The following is an 18,497-nucleotide window of genomic DNA, read 5'->3' as shown; positions in this document are numbered from 1 at the left end:
GCAGTTTTGAGTCACTATTTTAATGAATGTGATTTAAGAATTAAAATGTAAGAGGTGATTACGTATTCTACGCTTTCTTAGTGTATCTCTATCTGTATTTGTTTAATAACATTATTATTTATTGCATTTTTGGACAAATGTGATCTCAGGTTCGAGGCATTTCCAAAGCGATTGTAGATGTTTTACTCAAAAGATAACTGTAAAGCAAAATTTCTATATTTAATAAAATATTTCTACTTTGATTTAAAAAAATTACTATTTATACGAAAGGGTTTTATGTGTATTAGCAATATTTCAGTATTTTTTTAGGTATTTTCTGCGTGAAACAACCTTGACGTATACTTTTGTGTATGGCATTTATATAAGTTAATTTGTTTTTTTTTTTTTTATATCGTCGTCGTGTACGTCAACAGTGCCTGTTTCAACGTCAACTCCTGCGTCATTTACAGGCTAATTGGCTATTAGATGTGCGATAACTGTTGAAGTCAATCGTTTAAGGATAAGTGATAGATTACATAAACTTGATTGAAATAGTAACCTGTGTAAAATGTTAATCATTCCTAACTTGTGTACTAAGAAGTTACGTCCCTTGTGCCTGAAATCAATCTAACTTACTTTAACTTATCACATAATTACTAAGTGATGCCGTTTAGTGATAGAATAAATTATAAGGGAGTGGTACCAAGTAGAATTCAAACTATTAAAAGAATGAGCTAGTTGCACGTTCCGACTTCCTCTAAGTAAAATAAGAATTTGATTTACTTCCCGACCGCAGAGCCATCTACCGGGTTCAATCTCAACCATCCAGGGATACAAATAATTTTTTCCTCATAATCAGTCCAAACCGTTTCAGAGGAGTTTAGTTATACACGCACAAAATAAAAAGATTGAATGAAATTATTTTTCTGGGTATCGTTTGGCTTAAAGACCGCAATTATTATTCTCACTTCAGTAACAAGAAACAATGTGCATAAATCAAGGATAATAAAGATCATTCACAGGTGGGTGATTTAGACAAATGCATTCGTTTCGAGTCGAAGCGATTTATATCGTGACACATCAAATGCATTCTATACATTTTGCTTGGACAAATGGATTCGACAATCGACACGTAGCTTGTCTAGGCTCGCTGTGCCTGTCTTGTTCAGTGTTTACCTGCCAACTCTAATATTTCGTTGAAATAACGATTGTAATGCCTGCCAAGCGTGGCCTGAAGTACAACGACTCTATGTTGTCATGCGGTCACTGCTTAACACCTGTCTTGTCACCTGGGCTGCAATTTTATAGCATGGTTTATTTACGAAATATTATTTAAAAATCTAAAACAGACTCGATATAGTCTCGAGAGTAGCCCGTTAACTAAGTAAAGTGAAAATCAGCGCATATCGGTAAAGGTATTGCAATGTATATTAGTGCACCTCTAATTTTCTTTTACTATATATTATAAATATCAGAGTTTGGATTAATGGATGTTTGTTACTCAATGTCTGTTACGCCAAAACGGTTGAATGAATCTGAACGAAATTTGTCACGGATATCGTCTAGAATGGCACATAGGTTACTTTTCCCCGAAAAATGTATAGGATACAACCTCTCTCCTTAACCGCGGGCCAAGCCGCGGCGGAAACTAGTCTATATATTATGTATTAATTTAAATGTTCAAATGCTCGTTTGATGGTCCGAAATGAGGATTATAGGTATGTAGGTGCATATATTTTGGCAACAATATTTTTTCCGTCTGAAGTATAAATAGTATAGTAACCTCGAAACGGAAATTAAAGTTTGTTTTATGGATTTCATTTCGTAGTATTAGCGATAACAAGAATATTCGTAACATTCCCTGAGCTTATGAGTCATTATGGTTAATTCGAACTAGTTCTTGTAATATGCACAGTCTTTCCGAGTATTGAATGAGTAGATTGTATGAATATTCAATGATGGTGAGTCGGTATAATCTCAACTGCTAGATGTCGGTACCGCCCTTGACATGTTTGGTAGTTATGTGAATGGGTGAGTAATGCCAAGTGAATTACATGAAGGCAATTGAGACTTGCATATTGTATGAGACTTACAGGTGAGCTAAGCTTCTTGTGGGAAAATCACAGTTACGTATTCGTTATATAATTGAACAACTATTTTTTATTTCGACGAACTGTAAAGTGTTCTGTAGAATGGTCACGAGTAAATATTATAGACTATAAGACAAAGTATTTCAAAATCCTATTTTAAACTACTTTGTCTTTCAACATTTACTTTTATTAGTTTACGTTTTGTTACTAAAATTCTGGTTATATGAGTTTTTTTTTGCACTCATCCTCGCACAAGGAAATAACTAAGGCTGTCAATGTTATGTGTTCAGTGAGTAATTTTAGTAACACGTGGGCGTAATGTGACCCATTCAAAGCACGTACCTTTTCATTGTAAGACAGGTACCTTCGTGTGATAATCGATGCGAAGGCTGAGTAATCGCAGCGGACCGCAAGGAATGTTGCATTTGTCGAAGGAAATCCGCCATGGCGCCTAGAATGCGTTGTGTATGCCTTACTCAGAAACTGTACTTTGACCAGATATGATATCATTCTCATTTACATTTGTAATATTATTGACAACTTTGTGTTAAGCTTCGAACAATGTCGGAACCGCTTCACACACGTAATATGATAATCCATGGGTCACGTGTTATTTGTTAACCATTTTTATTTGAATTGAAAATTTTGAAATTGATAAATATTTCAGTTTTATTTCGTCTGAAACTATTACGAATACTGTTTGGACAAAAAATTAGGAGACCTTTTTCCTCTTTCGTAAATTATACCTACTATTTTAAATAACAAGCAAAGAGAGTTCGTGTTGTGTTCCCAGAATTAGGTGTTGTGTTTTTTATTTCGCACCTTGCTTAGTGCAAAGGCAACAAAGTACGTCAGATCTCTCAAGTAGTCGTCTCTCAGATTATCATTGCGATTACCTGAGGGTTTTTCTTGTTATTATTTTCTATTTAAGTTTAGTTTTTGCACACGGTCGAGTAGTGCTCGTTCACAAGTCCGGTCGTAGATCGAAAATTCTGACCTGAAATTGTGTTTCGCACTTCATTTTCACAAATATAAAGTCGCAGACTATCTAATGACTCATTTTTTGGCGAGACATCTTGCGAGCAGACGAGACGACCTTAAAGATTCGACCTTATTTTTTTTAATTAGAATGCGGCTGTGTTTACATCTTTCTCTTTATTGTGACATTTCTGGCTAGACTCCAGATTGTGACATTGAGAAAATTGTCCATCGTATAATATTGTGGTTGCAATCTGACAGGCAGCTTAAATATTTTCCTTTTAATCGGCTCTATCTAAATAATATTCTTTTAATGTGCTTTTCTCGTTATATTTTAACAAATTTAAACTAAGCTATACTTGTTAAAAATTATCGTAGGATATTATCGAACCTTCAATAAAATCACATTTATACTTATTCATAAACCGAGGTCAAGATGAGAAGAAGAGATGTGCGTACAAAATCTAATAGATTTTTTTAGAAAAATTATAATATATAAAATAGTTATCATGCGAACATTTCTTACATTCAAACTGATTGAGATATCAGTTACTCCATTCGGCGAAAGTCAGTTATTCGCTTAACTTATCATTAGTTTTATTGCCGGTGTCTATATGGTTACAAGCGGATGTGACAAGGCGTAAATGTATCGGAATCGACGACAATGGTACATTCTAGTTCGCTAAAGTAGAATTACGTCCGAGTAGATGTCTAAATACCAATTTTTAGTAGAGGCTTGTGAGTAGGGACATTTATGTACAAAATATGTTAACGACGCTGATGTATTATCGTTAGTACTTAAGCAAGAGGTTGAATAATATTAACCTGTTTAAAGCTAGCCATGAGCCGGGCGTCGTACCTAACCACATTCCGTTCAGTTTGTAACAGAACTTTGTATTTTGCTGATGAAGCGGCGTGCTTTGTTTATTGACGGTTGTTGTTCTTGTTTCAAATTTAATTGCTTATAGAATAAAACTTTCAAAACTTCTAATATAAAAATATGCTGTAACTTACGCTTTTTTAATTGTTTCTTGCATTTCGTAAAGTTTCTTTCGATTTCAATGGATAGTTACAACACAAAGTTGGTAGTTTAGTTTAAGGCCGAATATTTGTTTAATTAAAAATGTCGTTAATAAAGATAGTGCGTGCGGTCCGGATACACAAAGAGTTAACGGTAATGCACCAAGTCAGGTGACTAACTCGACAAACAACCTGCGTTTCTCACAGGAAACCGGCGATCGATCAAATCACATAGCCAGTATGCAAACATACATACGCATCGGCAGATATGCTAGTGCCGAAAGGAACGCTTCATCGCGAGAGAGCAGGACGCCCGTATGTCGAGTGACGGACGTGAGATGGAACGCAGAAAGTCCGGTATCAAATCCGTGCGCTTGCGCTTACGAATTGCATTCCCATACAGGGTAACGGCGCTCGTTTTCCTTTCTCGTTCCTACCAAAGGCCTTATGGCGACCTCTCACTCGCGCAACATGAATGGAGGCGCCATGGAATGCGGTCGCGTGACGTGTGCGGCGCCGACGCCGATCTCGATGCACTTTAACATAGGCTAGTTTTACCTTTGTGAAGGTTCTAATAATAAATTGCAATGACAATTTATGGTTATCGAAAATAAAAATGTAATATTTTATACATACTACCTACGTTTAAGAACAGACACTTTATCAAATCAAAATCTTCGACATTATTTTCGTCACAATGTTTTCCAAAATACATTCGGAATATTTTTAGAATCGTATTAACACATTTCGAAACTTTGAATACATACTTTTATAAATTTGAATTACATAAAAACGTTATGTCATCGAATGATACTAAAGTTTTTGATAAAGAAACAGAAAGTAAGTTCTTCTTTTTTTGTTTGTATTTTCATTCAGGACTTATTAATGGGTTATTTGACATACAAACATTGTAACATTCTAATATAGTTAGTATTCTATTTTTGTATTTTTACACTTAATCTAATTTGCATCTAAATATTTATATATGTACTTTGTAACGAATTTCCTTCTTTTCTTGACATTTTCAAATTTTCTTCATTGGAAACAATTGTTATTAGTACAAGAGTAATAATAATTGTTTTTTATAACTTGTACATTTTTTAAATAAATAAAAATATCGTTACATAACGTATTACAGTTCACCTACTCACGGTAGCGGTGGGCTTGTTGTAACAGGGGTAAGCAGTAATGCTACATTCTTTCCTTATAACACCTGCGTTTATTGACAAAATTTTCGACCTGGTTAATCCTGTGTTACGCGATATTACATGAACCTAACAAGTGTTTTAAGAAATATTTATTTTCGTAATATCTTGACATTTTTTATAAAAATCGACCAATCGTTTATTTGAGTTTTAGTGGTTTTAATCGATTTTACTTAAAATTGTGTACTTTTAAAAATATTAGTCGAAGTCAGGAATTTGTCTGAGATCAAGTTCTTTTGCTCGATATGTCTCCAAACTAAACCAAATTTATATATTCTCAAATTAGGTCTTTTTGAAAATCCTCTGACAAAACTAATCGGGAAATGAAATGTTAAAAAGGACGTGAGTCCGAATAATCTCGATTACTTAGATTAATACCTTATAGTGTTTCATTTTAACTTAAGTTTTAATTTTGTTTAGTTAATCTCAAGCAAAAATTGTGAAATACTTTTAAATTTTAATACTCTCTTCTATTCTAAAATCTTCTAATAAAAATTCTTAAATTTTTAAGTACTTATACAGTAAGGCATGCCCCAACATTTTAGCTCCCAAGGTTGGCAGTGCATTGGTGTGATGTAGGGAATGGTTAATATTTCTGACAGAGCCAATGTCTAATGGCGGTATTGACCACTTACCATGAGATGGCTCATTGGCCCGTCCACCTATTACATAAATTAAAAAGTTACAACTAGTTCCGAAGACGGGTTGAGTTGTAACTCGTGACATTTTTTGTTGGTATGTCTCCCAGTAAATACTAACGTATCCTTTAATATTGATTAATGAAAAATAGTTAGATAGTTAACCATGTACATTTACAACTAAGAAATAATTTAGTTTTCTTTTGACATAATTTTCCCTTGTAACTGCGAGTGTATCAAAACCGTCGAGATCTTAAAAGCTACTATACATTCAGCCTGGAACTAGTAAACTGGGTTGCTGGGTTTTGAATGCTATTAGCATTCAAAAATCAAAATCAAAAATATTCGTTATTCAAGTACGCTCATGTGTTGAATTAAATGTAAAGCTAACCTACTAAAATAAAATAAGCCCACACTTTAATATAATCTCGTATTGACTAATATGCCTTATTTATCAATGTTTCTTTGAGATTTAATTTTTTTAATATATTTTGTTATTTTTTTTATTTTGTCGCCTTGTAAAAAAGTTTTCTTTTTAACTTAATAGGCAAATATATATACATATATATAAGGAATTTGATTAAGTGTTATCGCACTAAATCTTAACTTATCGCGAGCAAAGTCGCGACGCGTATTGCTAGTAGGCACATTAATCAGTGACATGCATCCCGTAAAAGCAAACCAGTTTTTTCTTAATAAAGACGTAATTGTATGTATCTATTCTCTTGCTGAATTCAAAAATATTATAGGAGCTACTTTTATTATTATAGTGAATTATTCCTCGAGCATTTCATTTTATTGACATTATATTTTTATGTACTTGAATTTAATCATTTATATTTATTCTACCGTTAAACGTCACCAAATAGACCGTATTCTTATGCTCCGGAGACGTCTCCGTCTCTCCCTCGTCTTCCCTCTCGGGTAACGCTGGTTTTTAGTGGGTATTCCTTTGTACTGGAGCGCACTCAGTGTCCAGAGAACCCACATACACCCCCGCCCCCACTTCTACGTGGGGGAAACGCGTAAAGCTTTTTTCTAGCGAGATCAACAAAAAATAAGTGTACACAGGCACAAGAGACATAACATGTTAGAAAGTACTCGAAATTGATGGCGCATTTGCGATATAGAATTCATATTTCTTACAGAGCAAATACGTATGGGCGGTGGTGACCACTTACCATCAGCGAATCATTTACCAGTCCTAGGTGGACTGGTAAATGATTCTTATTAGAATTTAAGAAAATTACTCATATTTCTCGTCAACATTCTAAGTTTCACCCGCACCACGTAGATGTCAATGTGATACAAATCCACAACAGCGCGATTTTTAAGACATTTTCTGCCTCGCACAACCACTCTGGCCGGCAACGCACCTGCAAGCCCCCCGGTGTTGCAGATGTCCATGGGCGGTAATAGTCACTTTCCATTAGGTGAGCCTCCTGCTCGTTTGCCACATATCATATAAAAAAAATATTTATTTCCAATCTTTGTCCATTCCATCTTGATAATACATCGTTTAACATTAAATGTTGTAATAGCTAATTCTATAGTATAAGGACAGTTTAATACCATAGTTCAAGTTCAAGAAAGCTATGAGTACCTGTGCCATAAATATTAAAGTGACTGAATGTTGTTCAACAACTAGCTTGAGCGTTATCCCCCTAAAACTATTAGCGAGTGAATTTTCATGAACACACCAAAAGTTAGATTTTATCACAGCCTAAAGAATTTCATCATCATAATCAAACTCTTTACAACGGCTATTCGATTGTTCTATTACCTACTTGTTTGTGCATTATTTTTTTTAAATGTTTGAATGATATTACGGCTTATAATAGATTAAAATGACAGTTGTACGCAATCTTGCAAAGTGGCAAAATAATTATACTTAATAAAATTAATGTGTAATATGGTAAACTTCTTTTAGTTTAAAAATACTGTTATTACTCAAATTTAATTTGTTAGCCGAAGTTCTAACCGAGGAGAAGGTTTGCGGGTTGGTGGATACGTACGTATGTGCCAGATATTCATCACACACATTCATGTTTCTTCACAATGTTTTTCTTCAACGCCGAACACGAGAAGAATTATAATCATAAATTAAGCACATAAAAATTTAGAGTTGCCCGGGTTCAATCCCAGAATTTTCGGTTAAGATTCACCAAATCGGCTTATATAGATAAATAGTAAATGAGTTGTCAACTCAATAATTTAAAGAAAATGTTATTGCAACACAATCCTGTCTTATGTCGCAAAATATTTAATATATTACATAGGACAGAAGTAATGTTTTTGTCATAGCTATCATTCGTCGATTCGTAATAATTTATCACGAATTGAATGTCACTTGTTGCAGACTTCAAGACTAAGATTTCATGTAACCCCCCCCCCCCGTCCTCGCCCCTTTCCGTCTGCGAGAGACGCGTATATATTAAACGTTACTATTAATTACATATACCGCCGTGCCTCAAACATCATTTGCACAAGTAACGGTCACTTGTCTTTTACAACGTGCTCGATTTAACGTGTGCTCTATTTCCCTTTATTTTTCTTTTTATAATTAATTTATTTGAAAAAATTAAGGAGAATGAATAAAAGTAATTTCTGTATTAAAATAGAGAAATTCTAGATAATTACTGTAGATCTATGATTTTGAAGTGTAATGGACGTTATCCAAAATGAGAAGTTTATTAAAAAAAGTTTCTATTTACGCATCGTTTATTGAGTTTACCTTGACAAAGTCTTGTTAAAGAAAGAAAAATTATATTTGTAATCAAATAAATTTAAAGTGACTTCTCAAACTTTGCACAGTAAACGTATTGGTCACAACGCTCGGCAAAGTTTATGTGTATATAATTGGTGTAACTCGACAATGTACAGTTTTGATCAAAGTAGAGCAGCTTTCGCGGGGATCGAGCTATCACGGCATTGCAAGTGGCAAGAGGCTGCTGTTAGCCTCCCATGCGGAGCCCCGCTGTCTGGCAGCCGGCTCCCCCCTCTCCCCTCCCCCCAGCCCGCTCAGATCGCTAGCCGCTTGCACTCCCCACTTATACCTAGCGCAATTACCTCGAATTAAAAATTGGCACTATCTCATATTGATTCAATGCATAATGGATCGCTTGCCTGTCGAGAGCGGTATATTAAAAGAGCTACTTTTCTTATTCTGGGAAACACTTAGCTTACAATTTCTTAATGTTCTCTATGAGAAGCGAGCACTGAGTTTATTAAGACTTAGGTACACTTGTATGCAAGATCAAGCTAATTTAACGACTCGATTTTTGTCTATGTTCATTATTGATTATTCTAAAATAAATTCGAAAGTACCCAATAAGTGCTTAGACTTAGATTTCGAGAAAATCTGATTGAAAAATAATATAATATTAATAAATAAATTTGTAGATTTTAAAGGTTCCTCGTTTATAACAAAATATAATCTACCTAAGTTACCTTATAATATTCTAATATTAATTATTTTGTGTCATGTTTGTCTTTTGTAAATAAAAATGTTTATTTAATTACAATAATATACTGAGAGAAACAAACAGCCGTATGTTATTAACAAGGCGATTAAAAGTATAATTATTGTGTAATATTAAAGGCGATTGCTTTCTAAAATGGTGTATATATCGACACATAAAATTTTAAATCATAAAATATAACTGAAACGGTACTTGTATGATATATATTTTACGCATATATAATATATATTTCTGTGTTACTAAGTAATTAATATCAACCAGCAACTTTAAACTTATCAAAATTTAAATTTAAATAATATAATATACTCCCACTAAACTTTGATAATGATTTAGATCGACTTGCTGGGTCTCTACATATTTACTTGAAACGGTTTGTGTCGTTTTTCAATACAATTTCAATAATATATATACATATTTTTGATTTAATGATACGTCTTTTAATTGTTTATCGAAACAGTTACATAAACTGAAGAATTGGAAGGTATTCGAATTTGTTCTTTCAGTTGTCCTAATTCGTTATTATCTTTGATATACTTCTTCTTGTACGTAGTTTATTGTATCAGTTTTTTCATTCGTTCCATGATTTTAAAGTACATATTATACTTTGAGTTTAACGGAACACATAAATATAAATTTAAAGTGTCAGGTATATAAATTTTTCGATATATTTAAACTCTTATACTTTCGTACGAACAGCTGTTAATGTTATGAACCGAATGTAATGAAATATTATGAATAGGTGATTGGGACTAAAGGTTGGCTAACGGTTAGTCATTTCTTTGATAAATTAATAATTTTTACAAAATATGTATATTGTATGTGAAAATTACATCAATATCCTGTTTGTGTTTTATTCGCGTTTAAAAACGTGTAGTCGGAGGTCTGGAGTTATGAGATGTTCTCAAATTTAAAGTTAACAAATAATGTGCTCAGAAAGTTAACTTACATTGTTTTCTATAACCGTAAATAAAAAAAAGGAACTATATGCGTTCTTTGAAGAGACTCGTCTTATCTACTTGATTGCAGCCATTTGACTTGCTTTTTTATAGCGAAGTCAAGATTATTCATATCTAACTCAAAGTTTAATGGATTACAAATTTGAAAATAACATTAATTATATCAATTTTAGTCAAATGCGCATATTATTAGAAGGCTCTCATTGAACAAGTGTAGTGATGGTGACGCGACCTCGGCCCGCCGTGCTTGAGTCCGATTGCGACAACGGCTGCCACGAGGCCATACAAGTATTCGATGGAAATTCCAGCGGCGCAGCATTAGCGTCGAGTGTTCACTTAGCGGGCTCGCGAGTCCTGCGCGTGCTGCAGCGGCGCGCGAGGCCGCGGCATGAATGGATCTGCGGTATGTAGGTCACGGTGTCGTCAATGGGCCGTCGCGTCGACGAGGCCCCGCGCCGCCGCCTCAAGCGCCCCCATCCTAACGTGTCGTGAAAGTTGCCACTACTTTCGACGCTCACACTCCACTCTTTTACTACAATGTATACTCTAACCCATGAAAATTAAGTTACTTTTTGAGAAACGCAACGGAACATTCACATCCGCTTTAGTGTTTTGTGATCACCTCCGACGCTTTCCGAGCCGAACGGCAGGAGGAGCTCTATCACTCGCTAAATAAGGTTGCGTTTCGTCTACAAATGTAATATCGGCCGCGCTGTATGATCGTGCTTAGGAATTCACTTCCGGGTAGGTCGGAAAGTGAAATGGTCACGTCTGTGATGTAATTGGAATTCGGATGTATCCGGAGTCAGCATTACTCCGTTCACTTATAAAATTTCTATATGAAACTGTTGACATAATAGCGCTCTGTCGATTCCGTTAAACGGTAAATTGTTAAAAGATCTCGCGCTCGATGACCATCGGTGCAAAATAAATTTAATGGTCCATTGAAAATACTTTTATGCATATTTTTAATAAAACCGTGAAGATGGTATAAAAACTGGTGGAATTCGTAACTGACTATTACAAATGTGTCATTGACTCGTTTGAGGAATTTACTAATTTTTTGCTCGAATTAACGATATTAACCTGTTTCTGTATGTACTATTACATCGTCAGTAATTTTCTATGTCTAGATTATATCAGCTATTGTATTCACGCAGACTCTTTGCGTGATGAAACATTAGCATATAATACAAATCTTAAAAACATATCATCGCTTTATGCTTGGCAATAACTGAAATCAATTTAAGTGTGCATACGTTAAGCTTGTTATATATTTTACGTTTAAGCTACAATTTATATGGAATATAAATCAAGCATCATTTATAAAATATTCATTCATATTTGAAATCGTATGACTGCAGAGATTTGTACAACGTAAAATAAGAATTAATCTATATAATGTTTTTTTATTTCCTAATGATGTATTAATGTTGCATCTTCGAATACTGGGAGGTTATATATTGTATGGTGAAAAACAATAGTATACATAAATCATGGCAGCATTTCAGACAGACTTTTCAAGCTCTATAAATTACTTAGGTAATACCGAAAACCATCTCATCCACGTTCGACTTGTACACATAAATTAAAAAGTAACGTTATCAGACTCCTATTTAACATTGGAACATTCTCTAGCGTACTACGGTTGAATTGTACTTTTTTATGAACTAAATACAAGGAATGCCAGTTGTGCGCGAGTACCTTAAGCGAGTTGATCGGTAGCGGTGCGCATGCGCCACCCGTAGCGTACAGCTTTCACCATGCTCAAAGGCTCCGCGCCGACGCGCATGTTTATTAAGTTAACCCTTTTAACAGGAATTCCCGAGGTTTTCGTTTATATCGCTATTAGTGGCTACTTACATTCATGTTTTCCGTTGTCATCTTCGCTGTCGTCATTTAGTAGCTCTCTCTTCATTCCGTTCATGCGTCTTGGCCGACTTGACATGTTAATATATTGGAGCTGAATACCAAACCCAATATGATATTAGTTATAGTAAAGAGCTAATGATTTACGAAATGTACAAAGTTAAAAACTTTATACTTCACTAAAAACGGAATATCTAAAACGATTTGGGTGCAAATTAAAAGAGAAACATTGAGTTATGCAAATAATATACTCTACTGTGGCATTACGTAATTGTACTGGCGATGACCTTTAGCTATAGGAACAGTTGAGTTTAACGGTGACGGAGGCTGTACAGTTAGCCGCATTCCTAGAGTCGACCGGGGATGGCAGGTGCAGCGGGGAGGGAAACGTCCTCCGCTGGAATGTTGGTATCTTCCTCCCACTTAATCACTAAGCAACCTCGTAGCAAAACCTCCGTCGATCACTTGTTTTGAATGATGATGAAGTCCGCGATAAACAATCTTGTTTAGTAAATGTATAAAATGCGATACATCAACGAAGTAAACTCGAGAAGTTTTTCTGTAACTATATTAAACGACAAGCAATATGCAAAATAACCGACGCATTACGTTCGACTTAGTCATCGTGTGATTCAATTCAATTACCTAGGCAGATTTTATCGAGCACTCGCAAAAAAAACTATGAAATGGTGTCGCAAATGCCATAAGCGAGGTTCGTTACCGCGTGGGTGAAATCTCTTATATATATGCATGTCAGCTACATTGTAGTTTTGAATGTCAATAATATAATGGGTAATGATTGTATTTTGAACAATACAAACAACTGGAAGTGGATTTGTTTTCGCAATGCCTCATAGAACAACAACAAGAGATAGACTTTATAATAATCCTATAATTATAAATAAAACTTGCAGATAACATTCACGTAACTGAATTATCATTTTGTTAATTTTGTGTTCATACTGGGAATATAGTTAACCGAATAAGTAATCTAATGGTACCTGGTTATAATGAGAATATTTCATCTGTGAGCGTTATACCTGCTTATTAATTGTCTCAAATCATCCACGGATTCATAAGTAATAGCGATTTTCTATAATTAAAAGTCTTATATAATCTTGCGAGCTATAAATAAATAGATGATTGTTTACAACAAAAAATATCACTTTGTTTCAATTAAAAAGGCCTAGAGACGATGGTTTTATTTTCAGAGTTGTAACTATCCATAAAGTAGTTGGATTTGTGATAAATGAAAAAAGAGCTATTAAAGAATGCACCTCATCATCTACCACATCTAAACATAGACGTTAGCGCCATAAACTATTCCCTTTATTAATAAGTTGCTACCAACCATGAAGACATGATGTTGCGTTTGTCATTGTTTTACACAAATAAGTAAGAACTCATGCAACAAACCTAAATTTGAATATTACTTTATATTAATTTCTTCTTCTTGTAACGTAACTTCATGTAACGGTCGTTTTATAGTTCAGTAGGTACTCACATATCATGAATTATATTTGATCATAAACTAAAGTATTTTTTTTTTCTTTTTTGTGTAGAAATTTGGCGCTTGGAATTGGCATCCAGAACTTCCCCGAGGGTCTCGCCGTTAGCTTGCCGTTGCATTCTGCTGGATTCTCCGTCTGGAGAGCCTTCTGGTAAGTTGTTGTAACCATGTTTTTTGGTTAACCTGTAATCAAAAATAGTTCTATACTGCTTCAAACTTCACAAAGATATACTTAATGTTGGTAGAGTTTAAATATATTTTACATAATTTTGCATTGTTTTCGGATTATTCCCGTAAAATGCAACTACATATAATCAAGTGGTTCATTTATGAATTTGGTACACGTTAATAATTCAAATATACATTGAAAATATTTAACTAGTGATTAATGTTAGCGATTATGTTTATTTGATGTATGTACGTTTCCGTACATCGGCCAAATCTGATGAGCTTAGCGCGAAACGCTTAGTCGCTAGATGTAGAGTGACAGAGAATTTGCCCGCGTCGTTAGGCCGGATGCCAACACAGCCAGACTGGTCGACCCCATTCCTGCTCAGGCTAACTCATTTAGCGAGCTCAAACGCTCTCCGCATGCACTGCTTATCTTCTTTATTATATGTTTCATTGCCGTCGTTTTTAGGTAATTCGATTATATCGTCATTAATTTGACAACACATCGTTTTTGCGCAATTATACACGTGGCATTTTTCCTTAACCTTTTACATACGAAAGTAAATAAAAAAATTTTTACATGTCTTGATTTAATCCGTTACATTAAAATTCAGTCCAGTCTGTCTGTTCGAAGTAAGAACGTAACTCTAAATAAGAATATTCAAATTGTCGGAGCAAAAGGTTACATCTGCTAGCGTATGAGCTACGTGCGTGCATTGTGAATGTTACCAAATAGGTAAAAGTTGTAAATAGTCGCATTCCTTCGTTTTCTCGGAAGCGCTGGCGCCGCTTGGCAGGCGACCGGTACAAGGGAACGCACCTACGAAGCGTTCCTTCGGAACTGGATGTGGTACAATTCGCATATATTTTAACAAGATTAATGTCACGACTTTTTATTCGAATCTTCCTCTCTGTTGTCCGTTTATGTATTTATTAGTTAAGACAAATATAATTTAATTTGAATGTTTGATTCACCAATTTGAGACTAGTTTGATGATTAGTAATGATATACCATAACATAAATGCAAAAGTAACAACAGTTTAATGAGTGTGACATTACTGTGGGGGGATTCCGTGCAAATATACACCATTATCGTAGGAATTTTAATATTTTTCCTGTTTCCTTTGTTCTTACATTATAGTTTTTGCATTTATTTATATTGTATAATGGTGCAAGTATATTATTATATTCATTAAAGGTTGAATAGTTTACGGCGCCATCACATACATATATGAAATATGTCGGTGGAGATATTGTTCAATCTCGTAAATGCACAAAATATTTAATTTATTGGAGGGTTAGGTTTTTCTAAAGGTAGATGTTATACCATTGCCACTGTAACATGTATTCGTAAGTAGGAATCCTGCTTGAGACAGGAAGCTCGAGCGATGACCTCGTTACCTCACCTCACATGTGATCCCTTTTTTATTACTATTAATTGCTTCGACGCGCCCCATTTTACCCTTAAATAGAACAGTTTTATTCTTATTAAATAACCAAAAAAACAATTTGTTACGACAATATTATAATTTTAATTTACTTGTGTAACTAAAGGAGGCCGTTTTTTTATTTAAACAACAATGAATATTTAACAATAAGTACTTAATTTCAATTGAAAATAATATAATTAATCTTTAAATGATAATAAAGTAATCTTATCGAATCGCAATTATGTAATTCTTCAATATAACTTTAATAGCAAAAAGTATTTCTATTTTTAAATCCAGATATATATTCTACAAGTAATAGGCCGTAAGTAATAGCATCAAAATACTGAAGGATTGCCTTATTCTTATACGGATGAACTACAAAAATTTACGACGACGAATATATGGTACAAGCAATAACATCGTTCTATAGTTGTTTCCTCATTTTTTATCAAACTGTTAAACTTGAGCAGCCCAAGAAAGCGATATCAAAAGTAAGATTTCTAAACAGGGTCACAAAGTGTGGCTATTCCTTACCTATCATCACCAAGGATTCCTCTATCTATCTATTCATATCTATTCTCTACCTATCATCACTAAGGATTCGTTCGAGTCCTACTCAGAAGAGTTAATATAATATGTATATTATTCCGTCCTAGCATCGTCAAAACAATTAAACTTTCATTTGACGTCACAAATACCTCGTTGAGTGTAGGTTTCCCTTATTGATCGATGTACTCGTCGCTTTAACGATTTGGTTTTAGCATTCTTGTATCGATACATCACACTAATTTAATAGTAAGAATGATTTACTTACTTTGCGATAGCCGTTTCTTATTTAATATTTGGGAGCTTTGTTTTTCGTTAACCGTTCATGCTGTCAACATCTGATAACGTTTTGGTATTTACGTTCTATTATAAAGCATAAACATATATTTCTAATTTATTAATGACAGCGCTTCTTCACTTCACATGGAAAAACAAATGGCCGAATCTTACAGCAAACACATAATATTAATAATCGTATAAATTCATTTCATGAATGTAATTGGAATTTTGCTTTTGCATATTAGTGAGGCAACATAACGTATTTTCCCGAAGAGAAATAGTATTTTCCGATCATATATGTATGTAGGAGCCCAAGCAACAATTTGCCGTTTTAGCTTATTTTATAACTTTGAGTCATAAAATAAACGTAAAGAATAAGGTTGACTAAACTAAGAAGTAACTAATAAATAAATAAAACACTTCATTGTGTTATACATAGATAGGTGGACAGGCAAAGGGTAAGTGGTCACCGCCCATAGTCATTTGCGCTGTCGGAAATATTAACCATTCTGTAGATTACACTAAAGCGCCCCCAATCTTGGGAGTTAAGATGTTATATCCCTTGTGCCTGCACTTGTACCCTTTAAACCGGAACACAATAATATAACGTATTGCTGTATTATATAAAGAATTAATACTAAATAAAGATCGAAGTAAGCCTTCAGATAGAGAATAGCGGAAGTTGCAAGCCGTATACTTGTAACACCAACAGCTCTAACCTTACCCCAACCAGCCAGTGATGGATATATATATTATGTAACCCCATATCACAACACTAGTAGTAACGAAGGGTTTTAATAGTTCAGTAGTTTCGTTTAAAACATATATAAGGGGTTGTTGTTCCTTCGAACTGACCGAATATTTGTGCAAGATATATACGTTCTGTTTTCAATGTTATGATTGGACGCCATTATAGATGTTGAATTGGGCAGGGGGCCCAATCGAGGATATATTGTATGATGATATGTCGCTGATTTAACACTAAGATTTAAGTAGAACCAATATATGTACCTATAACGCTATTGTGCTCGTTGTAGTCCGACACATTTGATAGGCGTATGTATATTATTTCATTTTTGATTTACATTCTAAATAATTACCTACTTTTAGGTTATTTATGATACCTAAACTTGAAATATGTATTAAAGGTATTATAAATGATTCAATTTATAAAATAAAATTTAATTAATGGACAATTTTTCACTGTGAAGTAAAGCGTAAAGCTTGTTTGATAAAGATATCAAATTAATCATTGAGGAAAATTCAATCGAACCTGATTAACTACAGTTTGTTCTTTTTGTAAACGTACACGTATCAATTAAATCTTTTCAACTGAATTTTATCTCGATAAAATAGATTATTTATAAAATCGACAATTAGGAATTCAATTATGCAAGATACTGATCATAGTCGGTGCGAACCAGTTTTTCTGCCAACAATCCTATATTCAATTAATTTAAACTTTCACTGAAATCTAGCAGTAGATTAGCTTAAGTTTTTTTTACAATACTGGTATTCGCGACTTTGCGTTACAAATTAATTCGCTTATGCTATCTATAGATCGAAAGCTTATAAAACATTACGTATAATTTGAGCGTATTTGCAAAAAAAAAAACACAACACAAATAAATCTTATTCATTGATCTGAGACATCTAAAACTAGGAATAAAAAATAGTAATTAAATATCAATAAATAAAAAAAATATCGGATATAAATAATCATTGTGCATGCAGACCTATATAGTCAAAGGCGTATACACTATATGTATCTAAGTGTCGCTTGTTTCGACACACAGACAATGTAACTCAAATTTATATATCCTGTATATGATAATATGCGATGTTTAATTTATTTTTTGCATTGAAACTAACCAAATGCAAAGACTCCAAAAAAACTCGACAAGTGTTAAGTGTTTTTTTATACTGCTGTAGGCGGCAGTGCCAATAAGTCGAATGTTATTTTAGTAGTGCATAATTCAGTTAATTTTTCATTTGATTATGACATAATCACATTAAGATGTGCGGTGATCCTTTGTTGTAGACAATGCGTCTAGTCAAAGTTTCTCACCGCAGGCGCATGACTCACGGTGGCATAGAAACGTCACGCTTACGCACCATATAAGACAACTCCGATCCGATCCATGCTATCCCAGCCTCTTCTAAATATTAAAATATCTGTGTATTGAATAAACTTACGTAGCAACATTTTTTTAAATAAATATCCATTTGCTTAGTATGTGTTACAAGTTCCGATGAATCCTCATGATTTTTAGGGCACTGCCCAAGTCCTGGCTTATGTTAAAAAGTCGGTGTGCGCACTGAGGCTGTGGATAGGTCGTTCTC

At 34.1% G+C, this 18,497-nt stretch overlaps 1 protein-coding gene across 1 annotated transcript in view; it reads left to right on the top strand.

Moving 5' to 3' along the window:
* The window catches only part of LOC125069465 (zinc transporter ZIP11), a 51,584-nt gene that overhangs the window by 19,153 nt on the left and 13,934 nt on the right, over positions 1-18,497 (top strand). The window contains exon 5 of the mRNA XM_047678969.1: positions 13,780-13,878. Coding sequence (XP_047534925.1) covers positions 13,780-13,878 — 99 coding nt within the window. The remainder of the gene's footprint in view (positions 1-13,779; positions 13,879-18,497) is intronic.

This window comes from Vanessa atalanta, chromosome 15 (assembly GCF_905147765.1).
Source record: "Vanessa atalanta chromosome 15, ilVanAtal1.2, whole genome shotgun sequence".
Classification (NCBI taxonomy): Eukaryota; Metazoa; Arthropoda; class Insecta; order Lepidoptera; family Nymphalidae; genus Vanessa; species Vanessa atalanta.
The sequence above is the reverse complement of the archived record's forward strand: the minus strand, read 5'-3'. Positions and strand labels throughout refer to the sequence as shown.